Source organism: Chiloscyllium plagiosum, unplaced genomic scaffold (assembly GCF_037043375.1).
Source record: "Chiloscyllium plagiosum isolate Xiang-an unplaced genomic scaffold, Cpla_swu_hap1 HiC_scaffold_18, whole genome shotgun sequence".
Classification (NCBI taxonomy): domain Eukaryota; kingdom Metazoa; phylum Chordata; class Chondrichthyes; order Orectolobiformes; family Hemiscylliidae; genus Chiloscyllium; species Chiloscyllium plagiosum.
The window spans coordinates 66,500,806-66,524,486 of NW_028270156.1; the positions used below are offsets into that span (position 1 = coordinate 66,500,806).

Consider the following 23,681-nt stretch of genomic DNA (forward strand, 5'->3'; position numbering starts at 1 on the left):
TTCCTGCCTAGTGAGTCTAGAAACACAGTTTATCTCAGAATAAAGAGGTCAGTCATTTAGGCTTGAGATGGAGAGAAACCTCTTCACTCAGAGGTGAATGAATATTTGGACCCCTTCAATCCAAAGGCTTACAGCAACTCAGTCATGGAGTTTATTAAAGACAGGGATTGATAAATTCCTATGTAATAAAGACATCAAAGGATAGTGCCAGGAAAATAGGCATTGAGGCAAATGGTCAGCCATGATCTAGGATGACGGAGCAAGCCTGAGGGGCTGAATGGTCTACTCCTCATAGAGTCATACAACATAGAAATAGACCCCTTGGTTCAAATTGTCCATACTGACCAAGTTTCCAAAACTGAACTAGTCCCACTTGCCTTCTTTTGGCCCATATCCCTCTAAACCTTTCCTATTCATATACCTCTCCAAATGTTTTTTAAATTTTGCAATGGTACTTGTATCTACCACTTCCCCTGGTAGTCCATTCCATAGACGCGCCAGTCTCTGTATGAAAAAGGTTGCCCTCCGGTCTCTCAAATCTTTCCCCTCTCACCTTAAATCTATGGTCTCTGGTTTTGTAAGAGTGTCTTACAATCTTATATTCCACAACCACCTGATGAAGGAACAGTTCTCCGAAAGCTAGTGTGTTCAATTAAACCTATTGGACTATAACCTGATCTTGTGTGATTTTTTTTAACGTTGTACATCCCAGTCCAACACCGGCATCTCCAAATCATGACGACCTCCAGCTTTGAACCCCCTGACCCTGGGGAAAAAGCTTTCACTATTCAACTTGTCTGTGCCCATCATGACTTTACAAACCTCTAAGTTCACGACTAAACCTCCGACCCCTCCAGTGAAAAAGGTCCAAGCCTTCCCAGCCGCTCCTTATAACATCTCAAAAACCACGTGCAGTTTTGATCTCCTCATTTAAAGATGGATATAAGTGTATTGGAGGTGGTTTACTGGATTGATACCTGGAGTGAATGCATTGTGTTAGGAGAATGGGTGAGACTGAATGGGTTGGAGTTTAAAAGAGTTGGGAGGGGTGGGTGGGGAGGTTACTTGATTGAAGTGTATCAGATACAGAACAGATTTAGCAACATGCAGAGTGCGGAGCCTGTGGAATGCTATACCACAGAAAGCGGTCGAGACCAACACATTGAATGTTTTCAAGAGGAGTTAAATATAGTTCTTATGGATAAAGGAATCAAAGGGTACCAGGAGAAAGCAGGGATTGAGTTTGATTTTCAGCTATGATCGTATTGAATGGTAGAACAGACTCAAGGGGCTGAATGGCCTACTCATACTTTTATGTTTCTATTCTACCGTCCATCTACCATCCACAAGATGCACTTCAGATATTCACCAAGCTTCTTACACCTCCCAAACCCACAACCACTCCCATCTTGAAGTTCAAGGGCAGCAGGAACACCACCACCTTCAGGTTCCGTTCCTACGTTTTAAATCAAAGCTGTTACAAAGCTTTCATTCCTTCCTCGTGTTCGTTAAAGCCTCTATTCAATGTGTCGTTGGCATTGTATTTGTACTCTTCCTTCCAAAGAATTACTTACTGAAGTCTGAGCTCTCCCTATTCAACCTCATTCCACTCAGTGTATGCTTTCTAGAGATTCAGCACAAACATACGCTCTGCTGTTTACTGAATGACCATGTTGCTGTCTGCCCTTTATGTGAACTATCCTTCCCTGAAATGTTTTGACACTTCCAAGTATTGACCGTATTCCAAGTACTCAAGTCCTAGGGGCAGAAGTGACATCCTTGTTACAAAATCACTCCGTTGTCTGGCCTCTCTATCTCTCTAATCTCTCCTGCTACACACTTCTTCCAAATCTCTGCGATCTCTCCAAAGTAACTCTTTTTTTTTTCTTCTTTATTCCAGTTTTAACTACACCATCAGCTGGTTAGGCTCAAAACTCCGGACTTCCTTCTCTAAAACCCTGCACCACCTTTTAACAAGCACAAGTAATAGTAACTCTCCTATGGAGTGATTCAAAAAAGGTTTTCTAAATGGTAGTTTGGAGTTTCTTTCTTTTAATTAGCCTTGGATTCATTTTGATTCTTTTAGAGTCATAGAGATGTACAGCACAGAAAGAGACCCTTCGATGCAACTCATCGATGCCAACGATATCCTAACCTAATCTATTCCCATTTGCCAGCACTTGGCCCATATCCCTCTAAACCGTTCCTGTTCATACACCCATCCAGATGCTTTTTAAATGTTCTAATTGTACCAGCCTTCACCACTTTCTTTGGCAGCTCATTCCATACACGCACCACTCTCTGTGTGAAAAAGTTGCCCCTTAGGTTCCTTTTAAATTTTTCCCCCCTCACCCTAAACCTATGCCCTCTAATTCTCGACCACTCCACCCCAGGGAAAAGACCTTATCTACTTACCCTATCTATCTATGCTTCTCATGATTTTATAAACCTCTATAAGGTCACCCCTCAGCCTCCGACGCTCCAGGGAAAATAGCCCCAGCCTGCTCAGCCTCTCCCTATAGCTCAAACCCTCCAACCCTGGCAACATCCTTGTAAATTATTTCTGAACCTTTTTCATTTTTCGCAACATTCTTCTTGTAGGAGGGAGACCAGAATTGCACACAGTATTCCAAAAGTGGCAAAACAAATGTCCTGTACAGCCACATCATGACCAATACTCTGACCAATAAAGGAAAGCATAAATGCCTTCTTCACTATCCTATCTACCTGCGGCTCTACTTTAAGGAGCTATGAACCTGCGCTCCAAGATCTCAGTTCAGCAATACTCCCCCAGGACCTTACCATTAAGTGTATAAGTCCTGCCCTGATTTGCTTTTTGAAAATGCAGCAGCTCACATTTATCTAAATTAAACTCCATCTGCCACTCCTCAGCCCGTTGGCCCTTTTAGTTTTTGCTGCAGTTCTAGCTTGTCATGAGTGGCTGTAGGGTATCCTAAAAGGGAGAGAGTGACAAGACAGGGGTCGTGATACACATTAGTCCCAGAGAGGTTGGTAGAATAAGGAATGAGTTGCTCAATGATATCTGTGAACTTGGCACCATGAGGTAACCCACCATGCTGGAGTCATACTGCCATCCACAAAAAAGCCTGTTGTTCCCAAACTACAGGATTCCCTCTCACTATTGCTCCTATTTCCATCCTCCTCCTTTCCTGTACAATCAGGCCAATCGTATTACCTGAAGCCTGGCTCTGACTGCACTCCCTCGAGGAGCCAGCGCCCTCATCAACTTCCAAAACGGAAGTCCTGGGAAATGAAGTGGAGTGATTCCTGCGATGAAAGGGTTCTCGTTTGAAGAAAGTTTAAACAGGTTGAACCTTTACCAAGTGGTGTTTCGAAGATGGGAGGTGTGTCTATTTGACTCTATTACTCTAAGACTTTGGGGATCTATGCAATAGATTAAAAATCAGGATCTCAAAGATTGCAATCTATGGATTACCTCCCTACCTGGTGTCACAGGCTAGTGAGTACAAGAAACAGGAGATTATGGCAGATGAAAGCATCGCTCAAGAGTTAGTGCAGAAGGGAGGATTGCTGGATCACTGGGACTGTTTCAGGGAGAGGTGTACAAGTGGGATGGACTGCAACTGAACTAGAATGGAAGCGACCTCATTGCAGGGGAGTTTGCTAGTGCTGTTTAAACTAGCTCGGTAGGGGAGGGGACACCATTAGTACAAGAAACACAGCATACGACAGGAGAGGAATCAAGTCTGTGGGAGTTCAACAATGTTGACTTTTCAAGGTAAAAGGCGAGGCTGAATGACTTTTACTTTAATGTGAGGAGTATTTTCGCTAACTCAGTTGGCCGAATAGCTGGTTTGTGATGGAGAGTGACGCCAACAGTGTGGGTTCAATTTCTGCACTGGCTGAGGTTACCATGAAGGACTCTCCTTCTCAACTCCCCCCCCCCCCACCTCGCCTGAGGCATGTTGATCCTCAGGTTAAACCACCAACCATCATCTCTCTCTAGTGAGAGAGCAGCACAGCGGTCTGGTAAGACATTACCTTTACTTTGTTATATACAGACCATAAGACATAGGAGTGGAAGTAAGGCCATTCGGCCCATCGAGTCCACTCCTCCATTCAATCATGGCTAATGAGCATTTCAACTCCACTTAACCACATTCTCCCCGTAGCCCTTATTTAAGACACAGGTTAAGGGCATGCATTGGCATGTGCAATTGAAATGTTCATGTCATCATAGAGATGTGGCTGAAGGAGGGGCAGGACTGGCAAGTCCAACATTCTGGGTATAGGGTCTTCAGAGCTGAAAATGTGTTGCTGGAAAAGCGCAGCAGGTCAGGCAGCATCCAAGGAGCAGGAGAATTGACGTTTCGGACGTGAGCCCTTCTTCAAGGGTTCATGCCTGAAACGTCGATTCTCCTGTTCCTTGGATGCTGCCTGACCTGCTGCGCTTTTCCAGCAATACATTTTCAGCTCTGATCTCCAGCGTCTGCAGTCCTCACTTTCTCCTATAGGTTCTTCAGGCAAGGCAGGGGAGAGTGTAAAGTAAGAGGGGGTGCCACATCAAAAGGAGAAGTGATATAGAGTCATAGAGATGTACAGCACAGAAACAGACCCTTCGGTCCAACTCGGCCATGCTGACCAGATATCAGAAACTAATTTAGTCAGCAGTTGTAAATCTTTTCCGAAACCTTTCAAGTTTCACAACATCCTTCCGATAGGAAGGAGACCAGAAAAGCACACAATATTCCAAAAGTGGCCTAACCAATGTTCTGTACAGCCCACAACATGACCTCCCAACTCCTATACTCAATGCTTTGACCAATAAAGGAAAGCATACCATACACCTTCTTCACTATCCTATCTACCTGCGACTCCACTTCCAAGGAACAATGAGCCTGCTCTCCAAGGTCTCTTTTGTTCAGCAGAATTCCCAGGACCTTATCATTACGTCCAGCTAAGATTTGCTTTTCCAAAATGCAGCACCTCACATTTGTCTAAATTAAGCTCCATCTGCCACTCCTCAGCCCATTGGTCCATCAGATCAAGATCCCATTGTACTCTGAGGTAACCTTCTTCACTGTCCACTACACCTCAGATTTTGGTATCATCTGCAAACTTACTAACTACACCTCTTATGCTCAAATCCAAAGCATTATTATAAATGACGAAAAACAGTGGAACCAGTAGCGATCCGTGTGGTACACCACTGGTCACAGGCCTCCAGTCAGAAAGGCAACCCTCCACCACCACCCTCTGTCTTCTACCTTTGAGCCAGTTCTGTACCCAAACAGGTAGTTCTCCCTTCACTCCATGAGGTCTAATCTTGCGAACTAGTCTATCATGAGAAAGGATCTTCAAATGAAGGGTAAAACTTAGAAGTAAAAAGCAGACAGTCGGGGCAGCACGGTGGCTCAGTGGTTAGCACTGCTGCCTCACAGCACCAGGGTCCCGGGTTCAATTCCAGCCTTGGGCATCTGTCTGCGTGGAGTTTGCACATTCTCCCCGTGTCTGCGTGGGTTTTCCTCCGGGTGCTCCGGTTTCCTCCCACAGTCCAAAGATGTGCAGCTCAGGTGAATTGGCTATGCTAAATTAGTGGGTGGCACAGTGGTTAGCACTGCTACCTCACAGCGCCAGAGACCCGGGTTCAATTCCCGCCTCAGGTGACTGACTGTGTGGAGTTCTCCCCGTGTCTGCGTGGGTTTCCTCCGGGTGCTCCGGTTTCCTCCCACAGTCCAAAGATGTGCAGGTTAGGTGAATTGGCCATGCTAAATTGCCCCTAGTGTTAGGTAAGGGGTAAATGTAGGGGTATGGGTGGGTTGCGCTTCGGCGGGGCGGTGTGGACTTGTTGGGCCGAAGGGCCTGTTTCCACACTGTAAGTAATCTAATCTAATCTAATCTAATATGAAGAAAAGTAATCTAATCTAATCTAAATTGCCCATGGTGCTTGGTGCATTAATCAGGGGGAAATGGGTCTGGGTGGGTTACTCTTCGGAGGGTCGGTGGGACTTGTTTGGCTGAAGGGCCTGTTTCCACACTGTAGGGAATCTAATCTAAAACAAAATTGCTGGAAATGTATAATAGGCCCACAAACAATTGTCATAGAAGAGCAGCTATGTAGACAATTCACTGAAATGTGTAAAAATAACAATAGGGTGATTATTTTAAGGAACTTTCGCTTCCCCAATATTATTTGGGATAGTGATTGTACAAGAGATTTAAAGGGAGACAGATTTCTTGAAATGTACTCGCAAGAACTTTTTGTGTCATCATGTAGATGATCCTACAAGGGATGGTGCATTGCTGGACTGGATTCTGGTAGATAAAACCACGCAAGTTTTCAAGGTGGCAGTGAAAGAGCATTTTAGTGATACTGATCATGACACCGTACGATTCAAGTTTCTTATGGAAAAGGAAAGAGATGGCCTTCAACCAAGGGGGTTGGGATTGAGCAAAGACAGCTTTTATTCAAAGAGGCAGGATCTGGCTGAAGTAGACTGGGAAAAGCTATTCATGAGAAAATCTAAGCAGAACAGTGGGGGGAGAGAGGGGGGGTGTTCAGAAGGGAAATGGTGAAGTACAGCCCAACATGTTTCACCTTAAAGTGAACATGGGCACAACAGCGCAGAGAACCCTGAACGGCTAAGAATATACAGGATTAGATTAAAAAAAGGGGAAAAAAAAGAAGAGGTTTTTAGAAGGTACTGAGGGAGTAAATCAATGGAGCTGTTGTGGAGTACGGAACATAAAGAGAAGATCTTAAAGATCTTAGAAGAGCAAAGAAGGGGCATTAAAAATATTCCTGGCTAATCCACCTCGCTTACACGTCCCGAGACACGACGCGCAATTTAGAATGGCCAATCCACCTAATCTGCACATCTCTGGACCGCGGGAGGAAACCAAAACATCCGGAGTAGACCTATGCAGACACCGAGGGAATGTGCAAATTGCATACAGACAGTTGTCCAAAGTTGGATTCGAAGCAGGATCCCTGACAGTGTGAGGCGGCAGTGCTAACCACTGAGCCACTGTGCTCCCCAATAAGGGGCACAACTAGAGTGGGTCAGAAACAGCCGCTCCCTTTAGTTGAAGAGTCAATAACAAGGGTCTCGATTTTAGGGTGAAAGGAGGAGGTTTGGAGGAGATTTAAGAAAAAGCTTTTTTATTTTCACCCAGAGAATAGTAGGAATTTGGGAAGGCAGTTGAGGTGGGAAACCTTATAACCTTTACCATGTACTTGAATGAACACTTGAAACGTCATTACTATGGGCATGGTGCGGGAAAGTAAGATTAGTCTAAATAGGTTGGCACAGACACAATGGGCCGAAGAGCCTCTTCTCTGCTGCATGACTCTATAATTAAATCAGGGTATGGTCTTTCTCTTGTTGGATTAGACTCATGCTGATCGAGAGGCAGCCCCAAGAAAATACATTTGGACTTTGACATTATTTGACTTGATCTAACCGGCCTTGTGATAACTATAATCATTCACTATTATTGCCTTATTGTTTTTGCGTATTGCTTTAAATTGTTTACAGATGGCAGTCTGTTGCACCTGTTACATGATAGTCAGCCAGATTCAATGAGAATTGTCCCATTTTGCTTTCTACTTCTCTATTCTATCGATACAGAACATTCAAAGTTTGTGCGAAGATTTGTAGCTCGGGTGCTCGTTGTTGTGGTTCTGTTCGCCGAGCTGGAAGTTTTTGTTGCAAACGTTTCGTCCCCTGGCTAGGCGACATCATCAGTGCTTGGGAGCCTCCTGCGAAGCGCTTCTTTGATGTTTCCTCCGGTGTTTATCGTGGTCTGTCCCTGCCGCTTCCGGTTGTCAGTTTCAGCTGTCCGCTGTAGTGGCCGGTATATTGGGTCCAGGTCGATGTGTTTGTTGATGGAGTTTGTGGATGAATGCCAACTCCCATTCCTAGACGTGATGGTACAGAGAACACCGAACGGAGAATTCACCACAAGGGTATACAGGAAAGCCACACACACAGACCAAGTCCTAAACTATGAAAGTAACCACCCCAACACACACAAACGAAGCTGCATCAGGACACTATTCAAAAGGGTCACAACACACTGCAGTACACCAGAACTGCAAAAAGAAGAAGAGGAACACCTATACAAGGTATTCGCCAAAAACGGATACCCGCGCAACTTCATCAACAGATGCCTAAGAGAAAGACCACGGAACGAGGACATACCACAACCAAAAGGACTAGCCACACTAACATACATCAGGAGCATCTCGGAACTGACAGCCAGACTACTGCGACCCCTAGGACTCATAACGGCACACAAACCAACAGCCACACTCAGACAACAACTCACCAGAACGAAGGACCCGATACCCAACATGAGCAAAACTAATGTAGTGTACAAAATACCATGCAAGGACTGCAGAAAACACTATATAGGACAAACAGGAAGACAGCTAACTATCCGCATACATGAACATCAACTAGCCACGAAACGACATGACCAGCCATCCTTAGTAGCCACACACGCAGACAACAAGCAACATGAATTCGACTGGGACAACACTACTATCATAGGGCAAGCCAGACAGAGAACAGCCAGGGAATTCCTAGAGGCATGGCATTCATCCACAAACTCCATCAACAAACACATCGACCTGGACCCAATATACCAACCACTACAGTGGACAGCTGAAACTGACAACCGGAAGCGGCAGGGACAGACCACGATAAACACCGGAGGAAACATCAAAGAAGCGCTTCGCAGGAGGCTCCCAAGCACTGATGATGTCGCCTAGCCAGGGGACGAAACGTTTGCAACAAAAACTTCCAGCTCGGCGAACAGAATCACAACAATACAGAACATCCTTACATTCCTACCTGTGCCACCACTCCCATGGTGAGTACTGCATCGTATTGTTCCATGATTCTAACACCCCATTTTTGATCATTTTGTGAACTCACAAAACTCAGCAGCAGATCCTGCTTCATCTTAAAGCTTACCTTGCTCCTTAATTTGTCATTGTATATTCTGCTTGCTTGTCCCTCTCACTATCTTTTGCTGTTTAGACATTTTTCTCCATTATTCTTACAGATCACTTTGCTACTTCCATTCAAACACTTATTAATCCTCATTTCATCAATAGATTATGTTAAATATAATCTTTCCTGAGCACCTATGCCACATTCATTTAAACCTCCCCTTATTTCTTTACTGTCTACCACAGGTGCCACCTCACTTCAGGTGAAGATTATTCCCCCTCATGATGTCTGTCTCATGTTCCAAATCCACTCCAATACCCAAATGTGTGAATCTTCCCCTCCTGCGCTAGCTTGCAGTTACACTTTAGACCATTATTCTCACCTTCTCAAGGTGCATGGTATAGGAGATAACCAGGAGACATATTCAGTCTAAGAGAATCAATCAGCACAGATGGAAGTCTGTGGTCTTGACTCACTTGAAGGCCCACAATGAATTCCATCTGCCTGTGCTCTCTCTCTCTCTCTCTCTCTGTCTCTATTGCCCCCGAATATCTTCCTTTTCCAAGTAGATTCAATTCCCTTTGGAAAGTCACCGAGTCTGGTTTCAGGCAGTGAATTCCTCTGTGCAAAAATAATTCTCTTCGTTTTCCTCCTTTTTACTCTTAACGACTTTATGAACTCCACCCTGCTAGCACAAACATTTCACCCATCTACTCTTGTCAAAACTTCAGTTTTCATCGTGTTAAAAGAAAATAATTGGTTCAGGGCTGCAAACAAAATATCTCACTGGGATAATCAACCAGCAGGAAAATTCAACACCACCAAGCAATCGCAGCCATCCAAGATGGCCACCAGAGGTCAGTATTAAACCAAGTTAAGTGCAGATTGCCTGTTTTACAAGCACAAATATTATTTCAAGCTTCAATATACATTTTATCATTACGATTTCGCTGTTCCCACTGATGGGTGTGTGTCTATGTCTGCATGTTGACAATTCCCAGCTTAACTAGATTTACTTGTGTATATTAAGACATATCTGAATGGGGAAGCACCAGCTGGCTTTAAAAGTAATGATTGAAAAATAAGAGTGTCAGAAGTAAAAGGTTATCAATTGTATGAGTTAAATGAAAAATACGAGAGGTCAGGAGTTCCACATCTGGACATCCTGGGAAAGAACGGGTTAGCACAGAGGATTGTGCAGCCAATCCTGATTTTGACACAGCGAAGAAGGGGAGAACAGGAAAGGTTTGTGGAAAGGTGTAATTACAGTTCTGGAGGGACAAGAGTGAAAAAAGTCAATAACATTGATGAAAGACAGAGAGAAGGAGAGCTTGTGACAGAGAAAGAGCAAGAGAAAAAGAAAGGGGATATGGATTGCTCTCAGATAACTATGACAATAAAGTTTTCATTAAGAATTATGACCTTCTGAAGAAGACTATAGGAGGAGTGAATTGCAAACTTCCTGCTCACTATAACCAGCCCCGCAGTTACTTATACAGTAGTTATGTATAGTATTACAGGTGGGTATGCTAGCTCAGTGGTCAGCACTGTTGCCTCACAGTGAGTCTGGGTGGGATGTTCTTCGGAGGGTCGGTGAGGACTTGATGGGCCGAATGGCCTACTTTCACACTGTACAGATTCTATAGGGAGCAGTTAATGGTCACCATACTGAACAACACTGTCCTCGCTATCTGTAGCTAAAGGGCCTTTCACGTGTTTGTGTGTGCATCATTTCAGTAAAATATAGCAAAGGGATAAAGAGTGGTCTAACCCTCACATTATAAACAGCTGTCAGTACTCACCAGCAATTTTGCCACACAATTTTGCTCCCCTGCGTAACAGAAATCTCCAGAAACATTGGTCTCAAACCAGATGTGCTCCCCGTACTGTGCATTCTCCTAAGAAATACAACACAGGAAATTAGATTAGTTCAAAGGCAAGTAGCTCCGCACACTGTAACTTGGTGCAGACAACACTGGGGAAGGTGGTGTAGGAAAGTCTGTTTCGGGGTTGTTCGAGTTCAGGAAGAGAAGGGTCTGCCACAGCTGACTTTTTTACCTAATATGGTGACGAAACGTCTGAACATGAACCTTGCAGCTCAGCGAGCAAATCTACATCCAGAATGTCTAAAGCCTTGTCTGATCCCTGCCTTCTCAACTCTAAGTATGCTTCCTTCTTCCTCTTGACTCGATGTTCCACATCCCTTGTCACCCATAGTTCTTTCAACCTACTATCCCTTGCTTGCTTCAGTAGGACAAACCTGTCTGGCACCATCAGTGCTCCCTAAACAACCTCCACATTTCTGTTGTGCATTTCCCCAAGAACATCTGTTCCCAACTTAGGCACTCTAGCTCTTGCCTAATAGCATTGTAAGCCCCTGCCCTCACCATTAAATACTTTCCCATACCGTCTGCTCCTATCCCTCTCCACGAGTGTAGTAAACGTCAGGGAGTTGTGATCACCATCACCAAAATGCTTTCCCACCGAGAGAGATCTGACACCTGACCTAGTTTGTGGCCAAGCACCAAATCCAGTATGGCCTCCCCTCTAGTCGGCCTATCTACATGTTGCATTAGAAACCCTTCCTGGACACACCTGACAAATACTGCTTCAGCCAAACTATTTGAACCAAGGAGGTTCCAATCAATATTAGGGAAATTAAAGTCACCCATGACAGCAACCCTGTTATTTCTGCACTTTTCCAAAATTTGACTTCCAATCCACTCCTCCCTGTCTCTGTTGCTATTGGGGGTGGGGGCATGTAGAAACCTGACAATAAAGTGACTGCTCCTTTCCTGTTTCTGACTTCCACCCATACTGACTCTGTAGACAAACCCTCCTCGACAATCTCCCTTTCTGCAGCTGTCATACTACCCCTGATTAGCAATGCCAATCCTCCACCTCTTTAATCTTCCCCTCTATTCCTTTTGAAAGACTTAAACCCTGGAACATCCAACAACCATTCCTGATCCTCAGATATGCAAGTCTCCGTAATGGCTACAACATCATAGCTCCAAGTACTGATCCATGCTCTAAGTTCATCACCCTTTTTCCTGATACTTCTTGCATTAAAATAGACCATATACCGGCCACTGCAACGAACAGCTGGAACTGACAACCAGAAGCGGCAGATTCAAACCACTACAAATGCCGGAGGAAGGATCACAGAAGCGCTTCACAGTAGGCTCCCAAGCACTGAGGATGTCACCTAGACAGGGGATGAAACGTCTGCAACACAAATTCCCGGCTCGGTGAACAGAACCACAACAACGAGCACCCGAGCTACAAATCTTCTCACAAACATTAAAATAGACACACCAACCCATCACACTGACTGCACCTTTGCTATATCAAGTGCCTATCCCTCTTCATAGACTCTCTGCATGCTGTATGGCTGTTCACTACCTACTCCATTGTCTGATCCATAGCTCAGGTTCCCAACCCCTGCCAATCTAGTTTAAACCCTCCTGAAGAGCCTCAGCAAATCTCCCATCCAGGATATTGGTGCCCCTCCAGTTCACGTGCAACCTGTCCTCTTGTGCAGGTCCCACCTTCCCCAGAAGGTATACCCACATATCTGAAGCCGTCCCATCTAAACCAGCTCCTCAGCCACGTGTTCATCTGCACTCGCTCTCCGTTCCTAGCCTCACTAGCATGTGGTACCGGTAGCAATCCTGAGATTACTACTCTACTTATCCTGCCTTCTAGCTTCCAACCTAACTCCCCATGTTCTCTTTTCAGGTCCTCCTTCCCCTCCCTACCTATGTCGTTGATACTGATGTATACCAGGACTTCTGGCTGCTCTCCCTCCCCCTTAAGAATCCTGGAGACTTGATCCAAGACCTCCCTGTCCATGGCACCCAAGTGGCAACACGCCATCTCGCTCGCGACCACAGAACCTCCTGTCTGTTCCCCTCACGGTGAATCACCTCTCACTATCGCTTTTCTATTGTCCCCCTTCCCTTCTGAGCCCCAGAACCAGGCTCAATGCCAGAAATCTAGCCGTTGAGGCTTTCTCTGGTAGGTCCCCCCACCAACAGTATCCAAAATGGTATACTTATTATTGAGGGGAACAGACACAGGGGGTCCCTGCGCTTTCTGCCTGTTCCCTTTCCCTCTCCTGACAGTCACCCAGCTATCTTTGTTCTGTAACTTGGGTGTGACTACTTCACTATCACTCCCTCAGCCTCCCGAATGATCTGAAGTTCATCCAGCTCCAGCTCTCGAACACGGTCTGTGAGGAGCTGGAGTTGGGTGCACTTCTCACAGGTAAAGTCAGCATGGACACTAGTGGTGACCCTTCTCTCCCACATCCTGCAAAGAGGAGCATGCAACTGCCCTAGCCTCCATTCCCTCTGCTCGAAATTACCAAGAGATTGATTTACCTGAAACTTTCTAGCCCACAAGATATGAAGGGCTTTGATGTGATACTTTGACAAATGGTGCATAGGAACTGAACTCCCAAACATCTCTTTGTGCCCGCCTTGTTTTCTAGCTTTTCACCAATTAGAAAGTGTCTCATTTTTGTCCTTTTTAAGTCTATTGTGAATAATCTCACATTTGACTATTTTGAATTTCATTCTTTCCCATTCACTTAATCAGTCAAAACACCTTTGCAATATTATGCTCCCAGCTACATAGCTAAGAATTCAGAAATTTGGAAATAAGGTTTTCTATTCCATCATCCACATCATTAACAAATGTGATAAATAATTTAGGCTCCAACACAGATCTTTGCAGGAAGCCATTAGTCACATCCTGCTAATTACAGTATCTGCTTATTAGCAATGCTCTCTGTTCTCTGACACTCACTCTGCGTCTTACCCAGTTTAATGATTTGGGTTAAATTCTATGAAGCTGAACTTTAGCTCACTGTCCCTTGAGGGACTTTATAAAATCGTTCTACAAGTCCTTAAAAATAAGATTCAAGGTTCGTCTTGCGGCCCAGTATTTCTGTCTCTGGGTCATAAGTTCCTGGCTCAGGTCCCAGTCCAGGACTTGGTGGCCGTAACCCCAGCCTTGTGGCTGAGTATTGACCTATAAACATGGACCAGAGCAGAGGTTTACGCTCATCAACCTCCTCTCAAGGCCTTGGATCTGAAAAGGAATATTCTCCAGTCTACTATTTTAGTCAAAATGACTCATTTGGTTTGTCCTTTACAAATCTGCGCTGACTTATTCAGATCAGCAGGAAATTCCTTTTAAGGTGGTAAGTCAGTCTACCTTTAATTGTAAACTTGAGTAATTGCCCAACATTGATGCTAAATTGATAGGGTCGTGATTCCTTGATTTCACTATTATCACTGCTCCAAAGGAGTGTGATGATTTGAACAATTCTCCAACTTAAAAATGGGTTTGCAAAGCAAGAGCAGTTGTAGTTTATAGTTCGGACATGAGCGATGTTCTCACCTACTTCTTTTAAGACACAGCAGGAAGCCATCTGAACCAGGGTATTTGTCATCTTATAGGTTCATTTATTTCTTTGCCCCTGCTATTTTGCTGATGTTAATTTTCATAAGTCCCCGAGCCTGATTCGATCTCAGTTTCACTGGAATGTCTGACAGGCTGACCTCTTCCTTTATTATAAATGTAGACACAAAGTTAGGTGGCAGAGTGGTAATGGCGCTGCATAAGGAATCTGGAGACCCAGGGTAAAGGTCTGGAGACAGGAGTTCAAATCCCACCACAGAGAATGGTCGAACTTAAACTCAATTAATAAATTAAAAACTAGTCTGATGTTGACATGAAAATATTGTCACTTGTTGGTAAAAGCCATCTGGTTCACTCATGTCATTTCTAAGGATGGAAATATGCTACCATTATCTGTTCTGTCCTACTTGCGACTCCAGAACCATAACAATGTGGTTGACGTGTACTGCTAAGAGTGACCACAGCATAGCCCTTGTAGAAACCAAGTCCCAACTTCACATTGAGGATATCTTCCATCATGATGTGTGACAACACCACTGTGCTAAAAGAGATAGATTTCAAATGCATCCACGCGGAGCTGTAGGACATCAACAGCAGGTGAACAATGCCACTGCCAGGTCTACGACCACCTTCCCTGTTCTCCCTGTAGAGATTAACATGAGTGTTGCCTTCTTTATTCTTTTGTGAGATGTGAGTGCAGTTTGAATGACTAACGATTGACGTCCATCCCAAATGCCTCTCCGTCTGATTGGCTTGCTAGCCTACTTCAGAGGTCAGTTAACAGTCAACCACATTGTCGTGGGTCTGGAGTCACATGTAAGTTAGACCTGCTCATGATAGCATTGAGGGGACTGGTGGTGAATAATTCTCCTCAGAATTCCTAGCCCGTGACCTATTCTTGTACCGACTGTATTTACAGCTGCTATAGTTCAGTTCCTTGACAGTTTTATGAGGGTTAGAGTTTTAACAATAGAATTCTATGCTGACAGACCACAGCTGTTCATCTCTAACTAGAATTATTTATTGCATAAAATCATAATTCACATTTGAGTACAGACATTAGGTCCATGCTTTCTGTCAACCTGGGTCGAAAATGACAGGAAAATTGAGGAGCTTAAGTGTACTTTTATGAAACTTTTAACCTTTGTGATGACTCTGGGATTAGCCGGGCTTGATTTCCAGCATGCTGTCCCAGTGAAGTGCAACAACATTGAACTAGACACAGAGAGAGTCAGAAAATTGGAATTTGCATTCACATTGATTACTCACTGAATATTTGCCCCCTTGGAACTTTGTAGTGAGCTGGGTAACAGTAACCATTTTAAGCCATGGGCTGAAACAGTACAATCTCCTGACCACAAAATTTAACGATTGCTTCGAGTGAAATCAGGAGGAACCAACTCATTTACATTTCTCATCACTATATCCAGAATGACTTCAAACAGCTCACACACTAAACTTGTGACCTTAACAGTAGGAATTCAAATGAAAAATGGTGTTTATTCACTTCTGGTAATTCCTGACAAAACTGTAATGATTAACATGATTTAATTTCTGTGTGAAGTGGCAATGTAGTGTTGCTGGAGATAGTGTGATGTTAGGCAAGTTGCAGAACTGTATCTTACTCAACAAGGATGTAATGAAGATATAAAAAGCTTTCATTCCTACATGGACTGTTTCACACCTTCCTGATGTCCTGAAGTGTTATACATAAGACCATAAGACATAGGAGCGGAAGTAAGGCCATTCGGCCCATCGAGTCGACTCTGCCATTCAATCATGGCTGATGGGCATTTCAACTCCACTTACCCGCATTCTCCCCGTAGCCCTTAATTCCTTGTGACATCAAGAATTTATCAATCTAAATTTATACAGGCAATGTAATGCTTCTGGAACTGCAATCACTGTTGTAATGTAGGAAATGCAGTAGCCAATTTTCACACAGCAAGGCCTCACAAACAGACATACATAATGAGAGAATCTGTTCTAAAGTTAATTATTGGAGAGGTAAAAATGGTCAAAACACAAGGAAAACTCTCCAGCAACACTACATTGCTCCTGAAGAAGGGCTTATGCCCGCAACGTCGATTCTCCTGTTCCTCGGATGCTGCCTGACCTGCTGCGCTTTTCCAGCAACACATTTTTCAGCTCTGATCTCCAGCATCTGCAGCCCTCACTTTCTCCTGCTGCGCTCAGCTCCCTGCTACAGGTGTTGAAACGACAAGTTTTGAGTCAGAGATGAAAATATGACCAATTGCATCAGGGCCTGTCTGCAAGAGTGGGGATACAATGCTGCATCACACATCAGTTACCATCCTCAATCCTCAGACTTCGTTCTAGATTCAACTTTGCTCCAGGGCATCATTAATAATGAAGGACATAGGGAGGTGGTGGGCCAAGCATTCAGCTTCACTGTCCTGACATCAGTACCTGTCATAACAGGACCACTGAGACACTTTTTTTTTCATAATTCTACAGTGTGATCTTAGTCAAGAGACACTGCCATTTGACAGAAAGGGGAATACATTAAACACCAGGTACAATGAGTACAACATTAAAAAAATCTATTTTGCATTTTTTTTTTTAAAAAACACCCCTGCTGTCTTGAAAAAGGAAACTCTAACCTCATTTTGACACATCCCCCAGAACAGCAACATGACCTAGCTTTCTGCTAGCCTGTGATTAATAAAGATAAGTCTAAAAATAGACTCCAAGTGATAATAAAAACACATCTTCCTATTGAGGAAAATCAGGTCTAAGTGATTTCCAGACATCTAGAGAACCTGCAGCAAATCTGGGAAAATACAATTAATCCGGAACATAATTTCCTTCACCACCAGGCCAGACTTCTTTTCGCTACTGGGTTTAATTTAAAAGACTATTTATTCAAACAGAAATTATTAACTTGGCATTAGTATCCCAGAGCAACCGATCTTCAGAGTAGTGGATATTTGAATTAGGAAACAATAATGAACAAGAGTTAACCTAACGAATACTTTCAAACAGTGAGACTATCTACAGGGGAGGAGAGTGAGATAAAGTGCTATTATCGGCAGTGGGCAAGGTTTTGGGATAATAGGATTATTTAAGCGGGAGAGGGCTAGTACAGCAGCTCTGAGGAAGGGTCACTGAGACATTAGGTCTGATTTCTCTCCACAGATGCTGCCAAACTGCAAAGTCTGACCAGCAATTTCTGCTTTTGCTTGATAAAGTAGGATTGTTCACAATGGGAAAGGGTTCGGAACAGTGGGATTGTTTGCAATGGGAAAGGGTTCGGTACAGTGGGATTGTTTATAATGGAGGGAGTTCGGTACAGTGGGATTGTTTATAATGGGAAAGGGTTCGGTACAGTGGGATTGTTTATAATGGGAGGGGGTTCGGTACAGTGGGATTGTTCACAATGGGGGGGGTTCGGTACAGTGGGATTGCTCACAATAGGGGGCGGTTCGGTACAGTGGGATTGTTTATAATGGGAAAGGGTTCGGTACAGTGGGATTGTTTATAATGGGAGAGGGTTCGGTACAGTGGGATTGTTCACAATAGGGGGCGGTGCGGTACAGTGGGATTGTTTATAATGGGAAAGGGTTCGGTACAGTGGGATTGTTCACAATGGGGGGGGTTCGGAACAGTAGGATTGTTTATAATGGGAGAGGGTTCGGTACAGTGGGATTGTTTATAATGGGAGAGGGTTCGGTACAGTGGGATTGTTTACAATGGGAAAGGGTTCGGTACAGTGAGATTGTTTGTAATGGGAGAGGGTTTGCCACAGTGGGATTGTTTATAATGGGAGGGGGTTCGGTACAGTGGGATTTTTTACAATGGGAGGGGGTTCGGGACAGTGGGATTGTTTACAATGGGAAAGGGTTCAGAACACTGGGATTGTTTACAATGGGAGAGGGTTTGGTACAGTGGGATTGTTTACAATGGGAGAGGGTTTGGTACAGTGGGATTGTTTACAATGGCAGGGGGTTCGGTACAGTGGGATTGTTTACAATGGCAGGGGGTTCGGTACAGTGGGATTGTTTACAATGGGATAGGGTTTGGTACAGTGGGATTGTTCACAATGGGGGGGGTTCGGAACAGTGGGATTGTTTATAATGGGAGAGGGTTCGGTACAGTGGGATTGTTTACAATGGGAGGGGGTTCGGTTCAGTGGGATTGTTTATAATGGGAGAGGGTTTGCCACAGTGGGATTTTTTACAATGGGAAAGGGTTCGGAACACTGGGATTGTTTACAATGGGAGAGGGTTTGATACAGTGGGATTGTTTACAATGGGAGAGGGTTTGGTACAGTGGGATTGTTTACAATGGGAGAGGGTTTGGTACAGTGGGATTGTTTACAATGGGAGAGGGTTTCGTACAGTGGGATTGTTTACAATGGGAGAGGGTTTGGTACAGTGGAATTGTTTACAATGGGGGGGTTCGGTACAGTGGGATTGTTTATAATGGGAGGCGGTTTGGTACAGTGGGATTGTTTACAATGGCAGGGGGTTTGGTAGAGTGGGATTGTTTACAATGGGAGAGGGTTTGGTACAGTGGGATTGTTTACAATGGCAGGGGATTCGGTACAGTGGGATTGTTTACAATGGGACGGGGTTTGGTACAGTGGGATTGTTTACAATGGGAGAGGGTTTGGTACAGTGGGATTGTTTACAATGGGAGAGGGTTCAGTACAGTGGGATTGTTTATAATGGGAGAGGGTTCAGTACAGTGGGATTGTTTATAATGGGAGAGGGTTCGGTACAGTGGGATTGTTTACAATGGGAGAGGGTTTGGTAAAGTGGGATTGCTTACAATGGGAGAGGGTTTGGTAAAGTGGGATTGTTTACAATGGGAGGGGTTTCGGTTCAGTGGGATTGTTTACAATGGCAGGGGTTCGGAACAGTGGGATTGTTTATAATGGGAGGGGGTTTGGTACAGTGGGATTGTTTACAATGGGAGGGGGTTTGGTACAGTGGGATTGTTTACAATGGGAGAGGGTTCGGTACAGTGGGATTGTTTACAATGGGAGGGGGTTTGGTACAGTGGGATTGTTTACAATGGCAGGGGTTCGGAACAGTGGGATTGTTTACAATGGGAGAGGGTTCGGTACAGTGGGATTGTTTACAATGGGAGGGGGTTTGGTACAGTGGGATTGTTTACAATGGGAGAGGGTTCGGTACAGTGGGATTGTTTACAATGGGAGGGGGTTTGGTACAGTGGGATTGTTTACAATGGGAGAGGGTTTGGTACAGTGGGATTGTTTACAATGGCAGGGGGTTCGGTAGAGTGAGATTGTTTATAATAGGAGGGGGTTCGGTACAGTGGGATTGTTTACAATGGGAGGGGGTTTGGTACAGTGGGATTGTTTACAATGGGAGAGGGTTCGGTACAGTGGGATTGTTTACAATGGGAGGGAGTTATGTACAGTGGGATTATTTACAATGGGAGAGGTTTTGGTACAGTGGGATTGTTTATGGTGGGAGAGGGTTTGGTACAGTGGGATTGTTTACAATGGGATGGGTTCGGTACAATGGGAGTGTTTACAATGGGAGGAGGTTTGGTACAGTGGGAGCGCCTTCGGTTCAATGGGAGTGTTTACAATGGGAGTGGGTTCGGTATAATGGGATTGTTTACAATGGGAGGGGGTTTGGTACAGTGGGATTGTTTACAATGGGAGGGGTTCGGTATTGTGTGATTGTTTACAATGGGAGAGGGTTTGGTACAGTGGGATTGTTTATAATGGGAGGGGGTTTGGTACAGTGGGAAAGTTTACAATGGGAGAGGGTTTGGCACAGTGGGATTGTTTACAATGGGAGGGGGTTTGGTACAGTGGGATTGTTTACAATGGGAGGGGGTTTGGTACAGTGGGATTGCTTACAATGGGAGGGGGTTTGGTACAGTGGGATTGTTTACAATGGCAGGGGGTTCGGCACAGTGGGATTGTTTACAATGGGATTTCTTACAATGGGAGAGGGTTTGGTACAGTGGGATTGTTTATAATGGGAGGGGGTTTGGTACAGTGGGATTGTTTACAATGGCAGGGGGTTCGTCACAGTGGGATTGTTTACAATGGGATGGGGTTCAGTACAGTGGGATTGTTTACAATGGGAGGGGGTTCGGTACAATGGGATTGTTTACAATGGGAGGGGGTTCGGTATTGTGGGACTGTTTACAATGGGAGAGGGTTTGGTACAGTGGGATTGTTTAGAATGGGAGGGGGTTCGGTACAGTGGGATTGTTTACAATGGGAGAGGGTTCGGTACAGTGGGATTGTTTAAAACGGCAGGGGATCCGTACATTGGGATTGTTTATAATGGGAGGGGGTTTGGTACAATGGGATTGTTTACAATGGGAGGGGGTTTGGTACAGTGGGATTGTTTACAAATGGGAGAGGGTTCGGGACAGTGGGATTGTTTACAATGGGAAAGCGTTCGGTACAGTGGGATTGTTTACAACGGGACAGGATTTGGTACAGTGGAATTGTTTACAATCGGAGAGGGTTTGGTACAGTGGGATTGTTTACAATGGGAGAGGGTTTGGTACAGTGGGATTGTTTACAATGGGAGAGGGTTTGGTACAGTGGGATTGTTTACAATGGGAGAGGGTTCGGTACAGTGGGATTGTTTACAATGGGAAAGTGTTCGGTGCAGTGGGATTGTTTACAACGGGACACGATTTGGTACAGTGGAATTGTTTACAATCGGAGAGGGTTTGGTACAGTGGGATTGTTTACAATGGGAGAGGGTTCGGTACAGTGGGATTGTTTATAATGGGAGAGGGTTTGGTACAGTGGGATTGTTTACAATGGGAGAGGGTTTGGTGCAGTGGGTTTGTTTACAATGGGAGAGGGTTTGCTAAAGTGGGATTGTATACAATGGGAGGGGGGTCGGTACAGTGGGATTGTTTACAATGGGAGAGGGTTCAGTACAGTGGGATTGTTTACAATGGCAGGGGGTTCGGTACAATGGGATTGTTTATAATGGGAGGGGGTTCGGTACAGTGTGATTGATTACAATGGGAGAGGGTTCGGTACAATGGGAGTGGGTTCGGTACAATGGGAGTGTTTACAATGGGAGGAGGTTTGGAACAGTGGGAGTGTTTACAATGGGAGAGCGTTCGGTTCAATAGGAGTGTTTACAATGGGATAGAGTGGGTACATTGGGAGTGTTTACAATGGAGGAGGGTTCGGTACAATGGGAGTGTTTACAATGGGAGTGGGTTCGGTATAATGGGATTGTTTACAATGGGAGGGGGTTTGGTACAGTGGGACTGTTTACAATGGGAGGGTTTCGGTATTGTGGGATTGTTTACAATGGGAGGGGGTTTGGTACAGTGGGATTGTTTATAATGGGAGGGGGTTTGGTACAGTGGGAAAGTTTACAATGGGAGAGGGTTTGGCACAGTGGGATTGTTTACATTGGAGGGGGTTCGGTACAGTGGGATTGTTTATAATGGGAGGGGGTTTGGTACATTGGGATTGTTTACAATGGGAGAGGGTTTGGTACAGTGGGATTGTTTACAATGGGAGAGGGTTTGGTACAGTGGGATTGTTTACAATGGGAGAGGGTTTGGTACTGTGGGATTGTTTACAATGGCAGGGGGCTCCGTACAGTGGGATTATTTACAATGGGAGGGGGTTTAGTACAGTGTGAGTGTTTATAATGGGAGAGGGTTAGGTACAGTGTGATTGTGTATAATGGGAACGGGTTCGGTACAGTGGGATTGATTACAATGGGATAGGGTTTGGTACAGTGGGATTGTTTACAATGGGAGGGGGTTTGGTACAGTGCGATTGTTTACAATGGCAGGGGGTTCGGTACAGTGGGATTGTTTACAATGGGAGAGGGTTCGGTACAGTGGGATTGTTTACAATGGGAGAGGGTTTGGTACAGTGGAATTGTTTACAATGGGAGGGGGTTCGGTACAGTGGGATTGTTCACAATGGGAGGGGGTTTGGTACAGTGGGATTGTTTACAATGGGAGGGGGTTTGGTACAGTGGGATTGTTTATAATGGGAGAGGGTTCGGTACAGTGGGATTGTTTACAATGGGAGAGGGTTTGGTACAGTGGGATTGTTTACAATGGGAGAGGGTTTGGTACAGTGGGATTGTTTATAATGGCAGGTGCTTCAGTACAGTGGGATTGTTTACAATGGCAGGGGGTTTGGTACAGTGGGATGTTTTACAATGGGAGAGGGTTCGGTACAATGGGAGAGTTTACAATGGGAGGGGGTTCGCTGTAATGGGAGTGTTAACAATGGGAGGGGGTTCGGTATAATGGGATTGTTTACAATGGGAGGAGGTTTGGTACAGTGGGATTGTTTACAATGGGAGGGGGTTCGGTACAGTGGGATTGTTTACAATGGGAGGGGGTTCGGTACAGTGGGATTGTTTACAATGGGAGAGGGTTTGGTACAGTGGAATTGTTTACAATGGGAGGGAGTTCGGTACAGTGGGATTGTTTACAATGGGAGGGGGTTCGGTACAGTGGGATTGTTTACAAAGGCAGGGGATCGGTACAGTGGGATTGTTTATAATGGGAGGGGGTTTGGTACAGTGGGATTGTTTACAATGGGAGGGGGTTCAGTATAGTGGGATTGTTTACAATGGCAGGGGGTTCGGTACAGTGGGATTGTTTACAATGGTAGGAGGTTCGGTGCAGTGGGATTGTTTACAATGGTAGGGGGTTCGGTACAGTGGGATTGTTTACAATGGGAGGAAGTTTGGTACAGTGGGATTGTTTACAATGGGAGGGGGTTTGGTACAGTGGGATTGTTTACAATGGGAGAGGGTTTGGTACAGTGGGATTGTTTACAATGGGAGAGGGTTTGGTATTGTGGGATTGTTTATAATGGGAGGGGGTTTGGTACAGTGGGATTGTTTACAATGGGAGGGGTTTTGGTACAGTGGGATTGTTTACAATGGCAGGTGCTTCAGTACAGTGGGATTGTTTACAATGGCAGGGGGTTCGGTACAGTGGGATTGTTTACAATGGGAGGGGGTTCGGTATTGTGGGATTGTTTACAATGGGAGAGGGTTTGGTTCAGTGGGATTGTTTATAATGGGAGGGGGTTTGGTACAGTGGGATTGTTTACAATGGGAAAGGGTTCGGTACAGTGGGATTGTTTACAATGGGAGAGGGTTCGGTACAGTGGGATTGTTTACAAATGGGAGAGGGTTCGGTACAGTGGGATTGTTTACAAATGGGAGAGGGTTCGGTACAGTGGGATTGTTTACAAATGGGAGAGGGTTCGGTACAGTGGGATTGTTTACAGTGGCAGGGTTCGGTACAGTGGGATTGTTTACAATGGGAGAGGATTCTGGATCA

General features: G+C 44.9%; 1 protein-coding gene across 8 annotated transcripts in view; it reads right to left on the reverse strand.

Moving 5' to 3' along the window:
- The window catches only part of dgkza (diacylglycerol kinase, zeta a), a 553,752-nt gene that overhangs the window by 310,649 nt on the left and 219,422 nt on the right, over positions 1-23,681 (reverse strand). For all 8 annotated transcript variants that reach the window (XM_087996765.1, XM_087996764.1, XM_087996762.1 and 5 more), the window contains one exon: positions 10,745-10,840. In XM_087996765.1, the coding sequence (XP_087852891.1) occupies positions 10,745-10,840 (96 nt within the window). The remainder of the gene's footprint in view (positions 1-10,744; positions 10,841-23,681) is intronic.